Here is a 15,951-nt window from a genome sequence, read left to right as displayed (position 1 = left end):
TTGTATATTGCGATGCCTCAAAACATGGTTTTGGGTGTGTATTGATGCAACGAAAGAAAGTCAATGCTTATGCCTCTCGACAACTGAAAATTCATGAACGGAACTATACGACACATGATCTCGAACTCGGAGCCGTTGTCTTTGCACTTAAAATGTGGAGACACTATCTTTATGGGACCAAAAGTACCATCTTTACCGATCACAAAAGCCTCCAACACATCTTCGATCAAAAGCAACTAAACATGAGACAACGATGGTGGATTGAAACCTTAAACGACTACGATTGCGAGCTTCGTTACCGCCCCGGGAAGGCAAATGTAGTAGTCGATGCCTTAAGTCGAAAAGAAAGAGTGGTGCCTCTTCGTGTCCGAGCTTCAAACATCACCATCCACACCAATCTTAATAATCAAATTCGTGTAGCCCAAGATGAGGCTCTCAAGGATGAAAACATCTCTCTCGAACACTTGAACGTCCTCACCTCTCGATTTGAAGTTAAAGAAACCGGACTCCGATATTTCGCCGAAAGAATTTGGGTACCTAGTTATGGGGACCTACGAAGCCTAATCTTAGACGAAGCCCATAAGTCAAGATATTCGATTCACCCCGATGCCAATAAGATGTACCACGACCTCAAGGAGCAATATTGGTGGCCGAACATTAAGAGGGACATTGCTACTTATATTGGAAAGTGCCTAACTTGCTCCAAAGTCAAAGCCGAACATCAAAGACCGTCCGAACTACTACAACAACCCGAAATCCCGCAATGGAAGTGGGAAAGGATAACGATGGATTTTATCACCAAACTACCAAAAACGGTGGGCGGTTATGATACTATTTGAGTTATTGTTGACCGTCTCACCAAATCCGCACACTTCATCGCCAAGAAAGAAACCGACAACATGGAAAAACTCGCACAACTTTACATTAAAGAGATCGTAGCCCGTCACGGTGTACCTTTATCATTAATTTCCGACCGAGATGGCCGTTTTGTTTCTAGATTTTGGCGTACTCTACAAGAAGCGTTGGGAACGCGTTTAGACATGAGCACCGCATATCATCCACAAACCGATGGACAAAGTGAACGCACAATTCAAACTTTGGAAGATATGTTACGCGCTTGCGTTATCGATTTCGGAAAAGCTTGGGATAAGCACTTACCTCTCACCGAATTTTCCTACAACAATAGTTATCATGCAAGTATCAACGCCGCACCATTCCAAGCATTATATGGCCGAAAGTGTCGTTCACCTCTTTGTTGGGCCGAAGTAGGCGACACACAAATCACCAGACCCGAACTCATTCATGAAACAACCAAAAAGATCGTTCAAATCCGAGATAGACTTAGGATGGCCAGAAGTCGTCAAAAGAGCTATACCGACACTAGATGCAATGACCTCGAATTCCAAGTCGGTGATCGCGTAATGTTAAAAGTCGCACCTTGGAAAGGTGTAATCCGTTTCGGGAAACGCGGGAAACTAAATCCACGGTATATTGGTCCTTTCGAGATTTTGGAGCGCGTTGGAACCGTTGCTTATCGTTTAGATCTGCCGCCTCAATTGAGCTCCGTTCATCCTACTTTCCATGTATCGAACTTGAAGAAGTGCCTTGCCGAACCCGAACTCGTCATCCCTCTCGAGTAGCTTACTATTGATGACAAACTTCATTTTGTGGAAGAACCAGTTCAAATTGTGGACCACTCAGTCAAAACGCTAAAACAAAGTCGAATTCCAATTGTCAAGGTCCGTTGGAACGCCAAAAGGGGGCCCGAGTTTACTTGGTAAAGACTAGATCAAATGCAAAGGAAGTATCCTCATCTATTTGTGAATTCGGAAACGCAAGATCCCGAGGAAGAAACAACGATTACTACGCCTACTTAAATTTCGGGACGAAATTTCTTTTAAGGAGTAGGTAATGTAACATCCCACCTTTTTCCGTTTACTTTTCGTTAGACTATTTTAAATTCCGTTATATATTTATAACACCTTCCGTTAATACGCGTTTTAAAATATTTCGTTTAGGTAATTCACGCACCCGAATCAAACTTGAGGGACTAAACTTGCCAAGAGGCCAAAGAGGTGACTAGGTCAACTAGTCAACTCCACCCTCCTCCATTCATTCATCTTTCACCTTCTCTCTTACTTCCAACTTTTTCTCTCAAATTACAAATCAAAGAATCATCATCTATTTGCAATCTAGCAATCGTTTTTCAAAACAAATTGCATATTTGGAATCCTTGCAACTTCCTCTTCGAATCCATACCAACTTTATTGCATTTGGGTAACTTTCTAAAATCACTAGATTCTTTGTTCTTGATTTTTTTTAACATATAAAAGTGTTAATTAGTGTCTATGGCTCAAGTCTAACATAAATATATGATTTGTATGCTCGATCTTTTGTTTTAGTGTAACTAGCATGAACTTGGAATTTGGTGTGTTTGATCTTGTGATTTGGTTGCTTAAAAGTTGTTAGATGTCAAAAGTTCATGTATTAAATGTGTTACTAGCATCACTAGCTTCATTTTGATGTGTAGGTTGATTAAGAAAGCTTCACTAACATGATTCATGAGTTTATGATTTTTGGTTAGGGTTTGGTGGTCTTCAATGCAAATTTTGATGCCTTGAATGCTTGACAATGTTGCTTGTAAGTATTTAGTTGCAATGTATGTTTAATTACCTTCGAAACGGCATATCATTCATGTAAAATGGATCACCGAATCATGAAATGAGAATTATGAACTTGGATGCAATTAATGATGAGCATTAAATGCGGTTTTGGTTGTTGTAAGTGGTAGATTGATTGGTAAAATGTGTTTAGTTGTTTTCCTCGTCAAATTACCTTTCCAACGGTATAAGATACATGTTTTGATTGTTTGCGGATCATAAATTGTGTTTGTTTGGGTTTTGGTTCGTGCAAATTCAGTAATCAGACCTGAGCACTGATCTGGACGCCTTCCAAATTCCTGGACGCTGTCCAGGCCTTCACATATGGACGCCGTCCAGCCTATCTGGATGCCGTCCAGATGAACTGTCAGGTTCTGATTTGGTTGGCCATTTTTCGTTTAATTCTAAGTATGCTACGCACCTCCAATTCACATGTAACTTGTTCTAACATGCTTATATATGATTAAAAACCTCAGAAAAATAGTTCGGGACCCGACCCGAACGTGTTGACTTTTTCGTTGACTTTGACCCGACCAAAGTTGACTTTTGATCAAACTTGACCAAATACTTATGCAATCGTTCTAACGTGCTTTCATACTTGTCTCTTGCATGAAACTTGACAACGTGACTCACATGCTATATTATCGAGTCGTAACGAGCCATATGACTAATTGAACACTTTGACCGACCATTTACCGATATTGATACGAACCTATTTGTTTAGGTCAAGACTAGCATTCGTTCTTGCACACATTACTTTGTGAAGTACATTATACTATTCGTGCAACCAAGGTGAGATTATAGTCCCACCTTTTCAACAACTTTTACTCTTTAAACTATGGGATGAGAAACGTATACGTATTATACTTTTATGCTTTAAACACAAGTGCGAAAACAAACATTTCACGTGCGAGTTAGAACAAAGAAAAGGCCTCAATTCAATTATCATTAGTTACACTTACAGGGTGTAAACGTGAACTTATGTTATGTGATCACATAGGCTTGACAAGCCCTCATTCGGACGGTTCGCTACCGTTAGCGGATGAAATAAATTTTCGAGTATATAGTGTAGGTTCTAACATTATGATAACGGGGTACGTGAACAGTTAAATCTTGATAATTGGGTGCTCCACAAACGTATAACAACTTTGGAATGAAAACGATTTTGATAATCAACGTTATGGCAACACAAAATCTTGTGGTTCAAAAACAACGTTTACTACTACACCTATGATTTCACCAACGTTTTTCATTGACAGTTTTCTATATGTTTTCTCAGGTCCTTGAGCGCTAAATGATACATGCTTCCGCACTCTACTTTTTGATACTTGTTTGGATGTCGAGTATACATGCATACGGAGCGTCTTTTGACTTTACTTAAATTTGTGTCGCATAGGTTTCATTCGTACTTAAAACGTTGTAACGTAACTAGCCTTTGAACTACTTTGTAACACTTGAAACATCTTTACTTATGAAATGAATGCGACATACTTTTGGTCAAACGTTGTTTAAAGACTTATGACCACGTAACGGGATCTAAGTAGATGGCGCCGTCAATGACAATTTTGTCGGGTCGCTACAAACTCAATGCCAGGACACCCCCTCTTCCCAGCGCCAAACAGTAGAAATTCAAAATGAAGACCTTTATAGTCGATATCATTATTTAAAAACCTCTCTGGTTTAAACTCCTCGGGTTCTTCCCAAATAGCATGATCTCTTGATATCATCCAAGCATTGATAAGTACTTGCGTTCCGGCTCGAATGCCGTACCCCATTACTTTAACATCTTGAGTTGATTCTCGAGGGACAAGTAATGGGACCGGCGTATGTAAGCGCATTGCCTCTTTCATTACAGCTTTCAGATACGGGTGTTGCGCGTTCTCTAAATCTTCTTCTGTTATTTTAGGTCTTCCTTGGCCTATTTTTCTTACTTCTTGTTGGATTTTTTTCATTACTCTTGGATGCCTAATTAGCTCAGATATTGCCCACTCTAAACTTATGAATGCAGTATCAGTCCCAGCAACAAACATTTCCTACAAGAACCAATATAGTTTGTAGAATATGCGAGTTTACCAAAAATATCATGTAAATATTAGTTACTTATAATGAGCTTAAAAGCTTGATTAAACACATGATAACTCCCAAATAGTTAGTATAATATGGCATATTAAGATTGAGAAATGTAAGGATAAAGCTTTTAACTAGAGTCTAGAGATTATCTTACCAATATTAAAACTTTAATGGTATCACTATGAACAGTAACATCGGTGGTCGCCTGTTCTTTTTGAACTTCGAGTAACATGCCGACTACATCTTTGTCACCGTAACTTATACCTTCGTCATCAATCATTTTTCTATTTCTATCCAAACGCTCTTCAATTACACTCTGGATAAACTTATCAAAAACTTCATGATTTTTTATTGCCATTGCTTCCAAACCACTTACTCGATCCACCCATGAAAGTGATGGAATGTAATTTCCAACACTAAAGACATCTAACAATTCCGTTAACTCATTCATGTGGTCCATAAGCTTCTCCTCACCGTATTTCCTTCCCAAAACCGACCGGCATATGACATTATTTGTGAGCGTTTTAAGAATCTCGCTCAAGTCAATGACAGAACCTAAAGTACTCTTAATCTTATTAGTCATAAGATTCGTCTCATCTTCTCTCACGTGTCTAAACATTTGAACTTTTCTTGAATTCAAGAGGTGGAGCACGTATATGCTCTTTGACTGCCTCCAATAGTCTCCATAAGGAGCAAATGATATAGCTTTACCACAATAACTTATTATGTTTGGAATGTTCAATTTAGGCCTGTTTGAGAATATTACATCATGAGTTTTCATGATTTCTTTGGCTGATTCAGCAGATGAAACAATGAGCACAGGCACACTTCCTAGATGAAGCAACATGAGTGAACCATGTTTCTGGGCTAATGCCTTAAGTGACCGATGAGGGGCTGAGCCTAGTTGGTGCAGGTTTCCAATGATTGGAAGCCTTAATGGAGATGGTGGTGTGTTTTTCTTGATTTTAGGATATAAATTAATCCATATAAAATGAATAAAAGTCATCAACATAGAGAAGTAAATAAAAACCTCAAAAGATAAAGATGGAAACATGTCTCTGATAATTTCAATTATTTAACAATTAACAAACTTCAGTTGATCTTTATTGAATAATCATTACACATTATTGATAGAAGGGCATTTTATAGATGCTAATATGCTAAAGTCAACTCAAAATATTTCAGTGTATAAATGCCAACTTCTTATAAATGTTAAATGGAATATAAAATTACACTGACTATAATGTCGCTATACTTATTTATGTCATAAATAAGTTAGCATGACATATTTTACATTCTTATGAGTCACGAGTAGATTATTACATGTCTAGTCAAAAATTTAAAAAGCAGAGTGATGTACAAACTACAACCATAATACAGATTCTAAACTCTAGAAACAACAAACAACACTAAAATATATTCAGATTGAACAATTTTATCAAAGAGAGAATAACCACCACCAAATACGTATTTAATTACAATATACAGAATGAAACTGAAATAAAATAAAACCCTAGAACCAACTATTTATATATAACAAAGTTTAAACCGACTTCACATTCAGGACCGTCTAACTTTGGCACTATGGCACAACTGGTCCTGGTCCTGGAGCTATGTCCCACCTATGCGCTATCTGCAGGGGCGGATTTGAAGGCGTACAACACGTGCGTTTGCACAGGGCCCATAATCCCAAGGGGCCCATAATCCAAAAATATATAGTACTAACGAAAAACTTAACCTAATTTTAGTATATACAAAAGGCCTATTTTTTATTGATTGAACATGGCACATATGAAAAACTGAAATCGACGGGACGCCCCTGGCTATCTAGCTTGACCCCTATACCAGGTATGTCGTTCAGCTAGACAACACGTGATCCAAAAAGTGTCTAAACCCTTCAACCACCAACATACGTAACATCAACAAGAGCTTGTATTCAACTTTTGCCGATGATCTTGATACAGTAGATTGCTTCTTACTCTTTCATGAAACAATGGAGCCATTAAAAACACACAATAACCTATAACAGATATCTTTATCATACAAGTTTTTCCCCAATCAAAATCAACATAGACAATCATACTTAACTGTTAGAATATTAGGAGCCAAACAACGCTAGTAATTCTACAAGATTACTAGCCGAGTAGTGATTCTATCAAGATCACTCAAACCCACTTAATGAACGAAAGATAATAAATGCGAAAAATAAATCGACACAAGATATAACGTGGTTATATGCAATCGTTGTGATTGCTTTAGTCCACGGACCAACTAGAGATTGTTTATTTACTGAATATTTTAGAGTGGTGTGTTACAATTGCATACAATGAGTTCAATTTATAGGAGAAGTAACAAACACAAGTGTATCAACTTGATCATCTTCATGGAATCATCATGGACAAGTTGTAAGGCTTTACACCCATGCTATGGCATGATCACAGCCATAAATGGTGGACAAAAGCAGCCAAGCATACACCTAAAGTGCAAGTGGACTCAATCAAGAACGGATCTTTTGGTTGCAACTTGAGCAAGTGGCAGGCAGCAAGGGATGCGCCGCATCTGAAGGTGATGCGCCGCATCCCTTCAATTTCTACGACAGAAATTAAGAACCAGCAGCAGATGCGCCGCATCTGAAGGAGATGCGCCGCATCTCTGCCCTTTGATGCGCCATATCAGCCCAATGCTCCGCATCTAAAACCTTCGAACTATTTTGCTCAATGAATGTGCCGCATCTGCCTATGATGCGCCGCATCACTTCCCTTTTTCAGTTTTCTTGTTGTTTAGACGTCTCCACACTCCAACAAATCTCCCACTTGGAGACTTTGAACAAACTCTAATCATATCAATGAATTAACCAAGAACATTAAACCACCTTCGATTACCGCCAAATACCATTTGGGACACGCACGCTCAACACATACTTCGGATGAGTAGACTTTCGATAAAAGGTCTTCAAAACTACTTGTTAAACTTGTAACACCATTCACATCTCTAGCTGGGGTCTTTTCTCATCAATTCGTGAGAAGACCAATTGAGGTAATGCAAAACCTCAATTTCTCCGTCGTGACCACCTTAGTAAACATATCGGCAGGATTCTTCGTACCAAGGATTTTCTCCAAGAATAAAGTGTCATCATTTATATGTTGTCGAATAAAATGATACCTTATCTTGATGTGTTTCGTACGACTATGAAACACCGAATTCTTCCCAAGATGAACCGCACTTTGATTATCACAATCTTTTTCCCAACTCGCCTAAGAAGTTCTTCAACCACACTAGCTCTTTAGAAGCTTCCGCAATAGCCATGTATTCGGATTCGGTGGTTGACAAAGCAACACTCTTTTGCAATCGAGATAACCAACTAATCGCCGTCTTCCCCATTGTGAAAACATAACCCGTAGTGCTTTTCCCCTATCATCACATCCACCTAAATTAGCATCCGCATAACCTCTAAGTATGAGATTGTTTTTGGAGAAACACAATCCCATATTAGAAGTACCTTTCAAATAATGAAGCAACCATTTGACCGCTTCCCAATGCTCTTTCCCCGGATTAGACATATAACGACTTACAACTCCCACTGCTTGAGCAATATCGGGTCTTGTACAAACCATGGCATACATAATACTACCCACGGCCGATGCATATGGAATCTTTTCCATATTCTTCTTGTCTCTTTCCGTCTTTGGTGATTGACTTTTCGATAGTTTTAAGGTGCTTCCCAAAGGCATAGAACGAGCCTTTGAATCTTCCATGTTGAACCTCTCTACTACTTTCTCAATATATTTAGATTGAGACAAGTATAGAGTACCCTTCACACGATCACACACAATACTCATGCCAAGTATTTGCTTAGCACCACCAAGATCTTTCATCTCGAATTCTCGGAAAAGTAAGCCCTTCAACTTGTTAATTTCAGACATGTTAGAACCTGCAAGCAACATGTCATCAACATACAATAATAAGATTATGTAAGAAGACTTGAATTTCTTCAAGTAGCAACAGTGATCCGCTTCACATCTTAAGAAACCAATCTTCTTCATAAACTCGTCAAACTTCAAGTACCATTGCCGAGGTGCTTGCTTCAATCCATACAAACTTTTCTTTAGCTTACAAACCCACTTCTCTTTACCCTTTAACTCAAAGCCCTCGGGTTGCCTCATGTAGATCTCTTCAACAAGATAGTTGCTCAAGATGTAAGTCTTCGGATGCAACAATAGAAAGTACCAAACGGATAGTAGTCATTTTAACTACCGGTGAAAATATCTCTTTGTAGTCAACCCCTTCCTTTTGTTGAAAGCCTTTGACTACCAAACGAGCCTTGTACCTTCTCTTGCCATCTAACTCATTCTTAATTCTATACACCCATTTGCTTTGCAATGCCCTTTTATCATGAGGTAACTTCACTAGTGACCAAGTCTTGTTCTTTTCAAGTGATCCCATCTCTTCTTTCATGGCAAGCTCCCATTGTATGGATTCTTTTGTTTTTCTTGCCTCAAAGTAACTTTCGGGTTCACCATTCTCGGTATAGAGCAAGTAGTTTGCTGATGGAGAATACCTAGGATTAGGTTTGGGCACTCTAGTCTAGCGTCTTGGTATAGGAGTAACCAGAATGGTTGGACCGGTTTCATATGTGTCCTCCTCATCACTAGAACTCGCACTATGTTCGGAATCATCACCGCTTTCCGAATCATCCCCATCTTTAGCATTTTCCGACGCCTCACCGTCATTCGGCAATTCATTGTTTTTCAAACTCCCACTAGAACCTGCAAGATCATCAATAGAAACATCGTCAAAAGTAACTTGACTCGGTTTAGGACTCCCCGTTTCCGGTTTGCCATAGACCGAATCTTCATCAAAAGTAACATCTCGCGAACGAATTACTTTTCTAGCTTCGTTGTCCCAACAACGATAACCCATTTCATCCGACCCGTAGCCTATGAAAATACACTTATTTGACTTAGCTTCAAGCTTGTCTTTATCCGCATCTTTGGTCTTCACATATGCATTACACCCAAAGATCCTAAGGTGACCATAACTCACCTTAATACCTTGCCATTCTTCCTCGGGAATTCGGAAACCCAACGGTGTTGAGGGTCCCCTATTTATCAAATAAGCCGTCGTATTAACCGCATCCTCCCAAAACATCTTAGGCAAACCGGCATATAGTCTCATACTCTTAGCCCTTTCATTTAACGTACGATTCATACGTTCGGCGACCCCATTGTGTTGCGGTGTTTCCGGTACCGTTTTCAACATTCTAATACCGAGCTTTGCACAATGGTCTTTAAATTCAAGACTACCATATTTCCCTCCATTATCCGACTTCAAGCATTTGACTTTCAAGTTAGTTTCATTTTCTACCATAGCTTTCCACTTCACAAAAGTATTAAACACATCGGATTTAGCTTTAAGAAAATAAACCCATACCTTTCGAGTGGAGTCGTCAATGAAGGTGACATAATAGCGAGAACCTCCATGTGATTCTACATTTGTTGGACCAAACACATCCGTATGAACGAGCTCCAATTTCTCTAACTTAGGTGTATTCCCTGATTTCCCAAAAGTCACCTTCTTTTGCTTCCCATAAACACATGGTTCGCAAAACCCAAGTTCTACCTTCTTCAAATACGGAATTCTCCCACTCGAAACAAGCATCTTCATACCCTTCTCACTCATATGCCCGAGTCTTCAGTGCCATAGAGTTGATTCGGACTCAACATTAACCGTAGCAACCATCGTATCTTCATCTAACACTTCAACCATATAAAGAGTTCCCCTTTTATGTCTACGAGCCACTACACAACTACCCTTAACCACTTTCCATTGGCGGTTTTCAAAAGTAACCGCGTTACCTTCATCATCTAATTGACCAACCGAAATAAGTTTCCTTTTCAATTTAGAAATGTACCTTACGTTCTTTAAAGTCCAATTAGAACCAAGAGTAGTCTTCAAAACAACATCTCCAATGCCCTCTATGTTGAGTTGCTTGTTGTTCGCCAATATCACCTTGCCTTGATATGAACGAAAATTCTTCATCATGCTTTTGACATGAGTAGCATGAAACGAAGCTCCCAAATCTAAAATCCAAGACTCCATAGAATTTTCAACACTACACAAAAGTGTATCATCACTTTCCCGTTCGGCCAAGTTTACACCTTTCGCGGAACCATTTTTGCAATTCCTTTGAAAGTGCCCCTTTTGATTGCATCCCCAACAAGTAACTTCACTTCTATCTTTCGATGGATTCCTCTTCTTAGACTTCTTCCTACCCTTCTTGTCACCGCGTTCAACTTTCCTACCCCTGTTGTCGGTACTTAACAAAGAACCGGACGTTGATTATCCCGAGTTTCTCCTACGAGTATCTTCACCAAGAATCAAATCCCTTATAGCTTCAAACGCTAGCTTAGTAGTTCCCGTAGAGCTACTAAATGCGGTAACCGTACCCGACCAACTTTCCGGTAATGATGAAAGCAAGATAAGTGCTTTTAGTTCATCATCAAACTTAATCTCTACCGATTCAAGTCTTGAAACGATATTATTAAATTCATTGATATGATCCGTTGCACTCTTACCTTCCTTCATCTTAGTATTGAACAATTGACGCATGAGAAATACCTTATTTGCAGCGGTAGGTTTCTCATACATGTTAGAGAGTGCTTTCAAACAAGCAAACGTCGTCTTCTCATTCACAACGTTGTATGCAACGTTCTTAGCAAGTGAAAGACGAATAGCACCCAAAGCTTGACGATCCAAAAGCGGCCAATCGGCATCGTCCATGCTTTCAGGCTTGGTTTCTAACAAGGGTTGGTGTAGCTTCTTTTGATACAAGTAATCTTCAATTTGCATCTTCCAAAAGCCAAAGTCTCTCCCCTCGAATCGGTCGATTCTAAATTTTTCATCTTCCGCCATCGTTCCCTTAACGAAACCTTGTGCTCTGATACCAGTTGTTAGAATATTAGGACCCAAACAACGCTAGTAATTCTACAAGATTACTAGCCAAGTAGTGATTCTATCAAGATCACTCAAACCCACTTAATGAACGAAAGATAATAAATACGAAAAATAAATCGACACAAGATATAACGTGGTTATATGCAATCGTTGTGATTGCTTTAGTCCACGGACCAACTAGAGATTGTTTATTTACTGAATATTTTAGAATGGTGTGTTACAATTTCATACAATGAGTTCAATTTATAGGAGAAGTAACAAACACAAGTGTATCAACTTGATCATCTTCATGGAATCATCATGGACAAGTTGTAAGGCTTTACACCCATGCTATGGCATGATCACAACCATAAATGGTGGACAAAAGCAGCCAAGCATGCACCTAAAGTGCAAGTGGACTCAATCAAGAACGGATCTTTTGGTTGCAACTTGAGCAAGTGGCAGGCAGCAAGGGATGCGCCGCATCTGAAGGTGATGCGCCGCATCCCTTCAATTTCTACGACAGAAATTAAGAACCAGCAGCAGATGCGCCGCATCTGAAGGAGATGCGCCACATCTCTGCCCTTTGATGCGCCATATCAGCCCAATGCTCCGCATCTAAAACCTTCGAACTATTTTGCTCAATGAATGCGCCACATCTGCCTATGATGCGCCGCATCACTTCCCTTTTTCAGTTTTCTTGTTGTTTAGACGTCTCCACACTCCAACATTAACTCACAAGACTGAGTAGTATGAATCCCTAAACCAGGTGCACCCTTCAAGTATCTCAATAATCTTAAAGCACACTTAAAGTGAGATGCAAAGGATATTAATTACCTCATTATATCTTTATCCCATCCCCACGTAAATGTGTATTAGTTGGCCCATATAAAAATGGGGTAACAAAATTGTTTAGTTGCAGATATTGAAAAAAATATGATAATCTAGCTTCATCGGCCACAGTAGGGGCAATAACATTATTCACGTTCCTGGCAGCAAGCAAAACTTGCTTATATATACTGTCAAATGTTTAAACAAGAACTACAAAAAGATACAAAAGTGTGAGAATATATATAATTTAGCAGTTTAATTAAGTTGCATTCAGATGTCCAAACTTGTTTAGACATTAATTACTTTATTAGATACTCATTAACATACATAGTACGAATATCAGATTTTATCGGAAGGTAAGACAATCATCTTAAGGGTAACAATGACCAACAATCCATCATAGAAGTCTTAAACTTCAACAAGTAGTTACTATAACCAACAAAGGATTCTTCGGGTGTGTTTGGGTGACGAGCTTGTTGGAGCTTATGGGAGCTTATAAGAGCTTAAGCTTAGGATTTTAATAAGCTTCAAGTCATAAGCTTCGTTTGGTAGATCAAAAAAGTAGAGCTTATGAAAATCATAAGCTCTGGAAAAATAAGCTACGGGTGTGTTTGGCGCGTAGCTTATTGGAGCTTATGAAAGCTTATGGGAGCTTGAGCTTATGATTTTAATAAGCTCCAAGTTATAAGCTTCGTTTGGTAGAAAAAAAATTGGAGCTTATGAAAATCATAAGCTCTGAAAAAATAAGCTACTTGTATTAGTTTATGAAAAAAAGTAGAGCTTATGAACTGAAAAATAAGCTCCAGCTAGTTTACCAAACATTTATAAAAAATAATAAGCTCCAGCTACCACCTTCAAAAATAAGCTCCAGCTCCAGCTCCTGCTCATAAGCTCCAGCTCCAGCTATAAGCTCCAGCTCCAGCTACTTTCGTCCAAACACACCCTACTTCTAGTAGCTTATGAAAAAAAGTAGAGCTTATGAATTGGAAAATAAGCTCCAGCTAGTTTACCAAACACTTATGAAAAATAATAAGCTCCAGCTACCAATTTTAAGGATAAGCTTCAGCTTCCATAAGCTCCAGCTTCAACTACAGCTACAAGCTCCAGCTAGTTTCATCCAAACACACCCTTCATGTGGATTGTAATACCAGTTGACTCAATCATGTCTAATTCTTCTACTCGCCGATTATTTGGGATTTTGAAGTCGAATTTGTAGACCAAATTAGCTAAAGCAAGCTTGCTAAGAGCCATTGCAAACTCAATGCCAGGACACCCCCTCCTCCCAGCGCCAAACGGTATAAATTCAAAATGAAGACCTTTGTAGTCAATATTATTATTTAAGAACCTCTCCGGTATAAAGTCCTCGGGTTCTTCCCATATAGTTGGATCTCTTGATATCATCCAAACATTGATAAGTACTTGTGTTCCCTCTCCAATGTCGTACCCCATTACTTTAACGTCTTGAGTTGATTCTCGAGGGATAAGTAGCGGAAGAGGCGTATGCAAGCGCATGCTCTCTTTCATTACAGCTTTCAAATATGGGTGTTGCATGCTCTCTAAATCCTCTTCTGTGATTTCAGGTCTTCCTTGGGCTATTTTTCTTACTTCTTGTTGAAGTTTTTTCATTACTCTTGGATTCCTTATTAGCTCAGTTATCGCCCACTCTAAACTTGTGAATGAAGTATCTGTCCCTGCAACAAACATTTCCTACAAGAGATAAAAGGTATACTTATAGTTACCAGAATATGAGAGACGTAAATCTTCTACAACTAAGAAGATAAAGCTTTTAATTCACTACAAGAAGAAACAGACTCTTTCAGGACGACATACCCGGACGGCATGTCGTCCCTATAACCCTATTCGGACATGTCGTCCAGGGGTATGGCGACCTTTTCCGGACTTATCGTCCGTAACAAATATTTAATAATTAAATAAAGAATTAATTAATTATCTTTCAGAATGACATGTCGTTTGGATATTTTATCACCTTTCATGAGCCATTTGGTGAATTTCATGCGGCAATTGTTCAATGTAATTCTGTTGAAATTTAAAGTTGCAAAATAATAAAAATGATTATAACTTTTACCAAAAAAACAATTATATATAAAATTATATATTTAGTTATATAATTATATATTAATAATAAATAATGTTGAAAGGAGCAAAATAAAAAGAAAATAATAAAATCAAACTCTTGCAAAAATAAAATAAAAAAACTAAAGAAAATAAACATAAACTATTACAATTTCCGGATGACAACTCAGGAAATTAAAATTTCCGGAGCAAAATAATCAAAAATCAAAATAAATTAAGTTTCCCAGAGGACAACATGTCGTCCAAAATAGTTACCCGGGGAAAATGTCTTTTTGAGCCTAGAATAGTTACCCGGCGAAAGAGCATCTCAAAAAAGTGTAAAATTTTCGTGTAGCTAGGTTTTTCTGGACGACAATTTATCATCCAGAAAAATTGATTTTCAATTTTTCTTGTAGTGATTAGAGATAAACTTACAAATATTAAAGCTTTAATGGTATCACTATGAACAACATCTGTAGTTGCCTGTTCTTTTTGAACTTCCAGTAACATGTCGACTACATCTTTCACCCTCACTTCTATCTTTATCATCAACCATTTTTCTGTTCCTATTCAAATGATCATCAATTACACTCTGTATAAACTCATCAAAAACTGTATGAGCTTTTCTCGCTCTTGCTTCCAAACCTCTTACTCGATCCACCCACGAAAGTGATGGAACGTAATTTCCAACACTAAACACACCTACCAATTCTGTTAACTCGCTCATTTGTTCCACAAGCGTCCCCTCACCATATTTCCTTCCCAAAACTGACCGGCATATGACATCATTTGTGAGCGTTTTAAGAATCTCGCTCAAGTCAATTACAGAACCTAAAGTATTTCGTATCTTATCTATCATAAGATTCGTCTCATCTTCTCTCACACGTCTAAACATTTGAACATTTTTTTCAATTACATATCTTATCGATGAGGGGCTGAGCCTAGTTGGTGCAGGTTTCCAATAATTGGAAGCCTCAATGGAGATGGTGGTGATTTTTTCATGGTTTTAGGATATAAATAAATCCATATAAAATGAATTAAAATCATGAAAATAGAGAAGGAAATAAAAAACTCGAATGATAAAGACGGAAGCATGGCTCTGATAGTTTTAATTATTTAACAAATTAACTTCAGTTGATCTTTATGGAATAATCTATACACATTGTTGATAAAAGAGGCATTATATTTATATAAATGCTAATATGTTAAGTCAATTCTAAATAATTCAATATATAAACGCCAATTTTCCAAATATGTTAAATGGAGTATAAAAATTCCACCCACTATATTGTCGGCATATACACTTATTTGTGTGATAAGTATTTGACATGACACATTTTACATTCTTATTTGTTGCGAGTCGACTATTACAAGTCGAGTCAAA

At 38.2% G+C, this 15,951-nt stretch overlaps 1 protein-coding gene and 1 pseudogene across 1 annotated transcript in view; both read right to left on the bottom strand.

The window, feature by feature from the left end:
• LOC139848571 (3-beta-hydroxylase-like) overlaps nucleotides 1–5,742 on the bottom strand; it is a 43,567-nt gene extending 37,825 nt beyond the window's left edge. The window contains exons 1-2 of the mRNA XM_071838297.1: nucleotides 4,885–5,742; nucleotides 4,241–4,693 (exon numbers count right to left, since the gene is read on the bottom strand). Coding sequence (XP_071694398.1) covers nucleotides 4,241–4,693; nucleotides 4,885–5,742 — 1,311 coding nt within the window. The remainder of the gene's footprint in view (nucleotides 1–4,240; nucleotides 4,694–4,884) is intronic.
• Nucleotides 5,743–13,429: 7,687 nt separating this feature from the next.
• On the bottom strand, nucleotides 13,430–15,723 carry LOC139850091 (3-beta-hydroxylase-like; annotated as a pseudogene).
• Between the last annotated feature and the right edge of the window lie 228 nt (nucleotides 15,724–15,951).

This window comes from Rutidosis leptorrhynchoides, chromosome 5, assembly GCF_046630445.1.
Source record: "Rutidosis leptorrhynchoides isolate AG116_Rl617_1_P2 chromosome 5, CSIRO_AGI_Rlap_v1, whole genome shotgun sequence".
NCBI classification, from domain to species: domain Eukaryota; kingdom Viridiplantae; phylum Streptophyta; class Magnoliopsida; order Asterales; family Asteraceae; genus Rutidosis; species Rutidosis leptorrhynchoides.
This window is presented reverse-complemented; position numbering and strand designations above follow the sequence as displayed.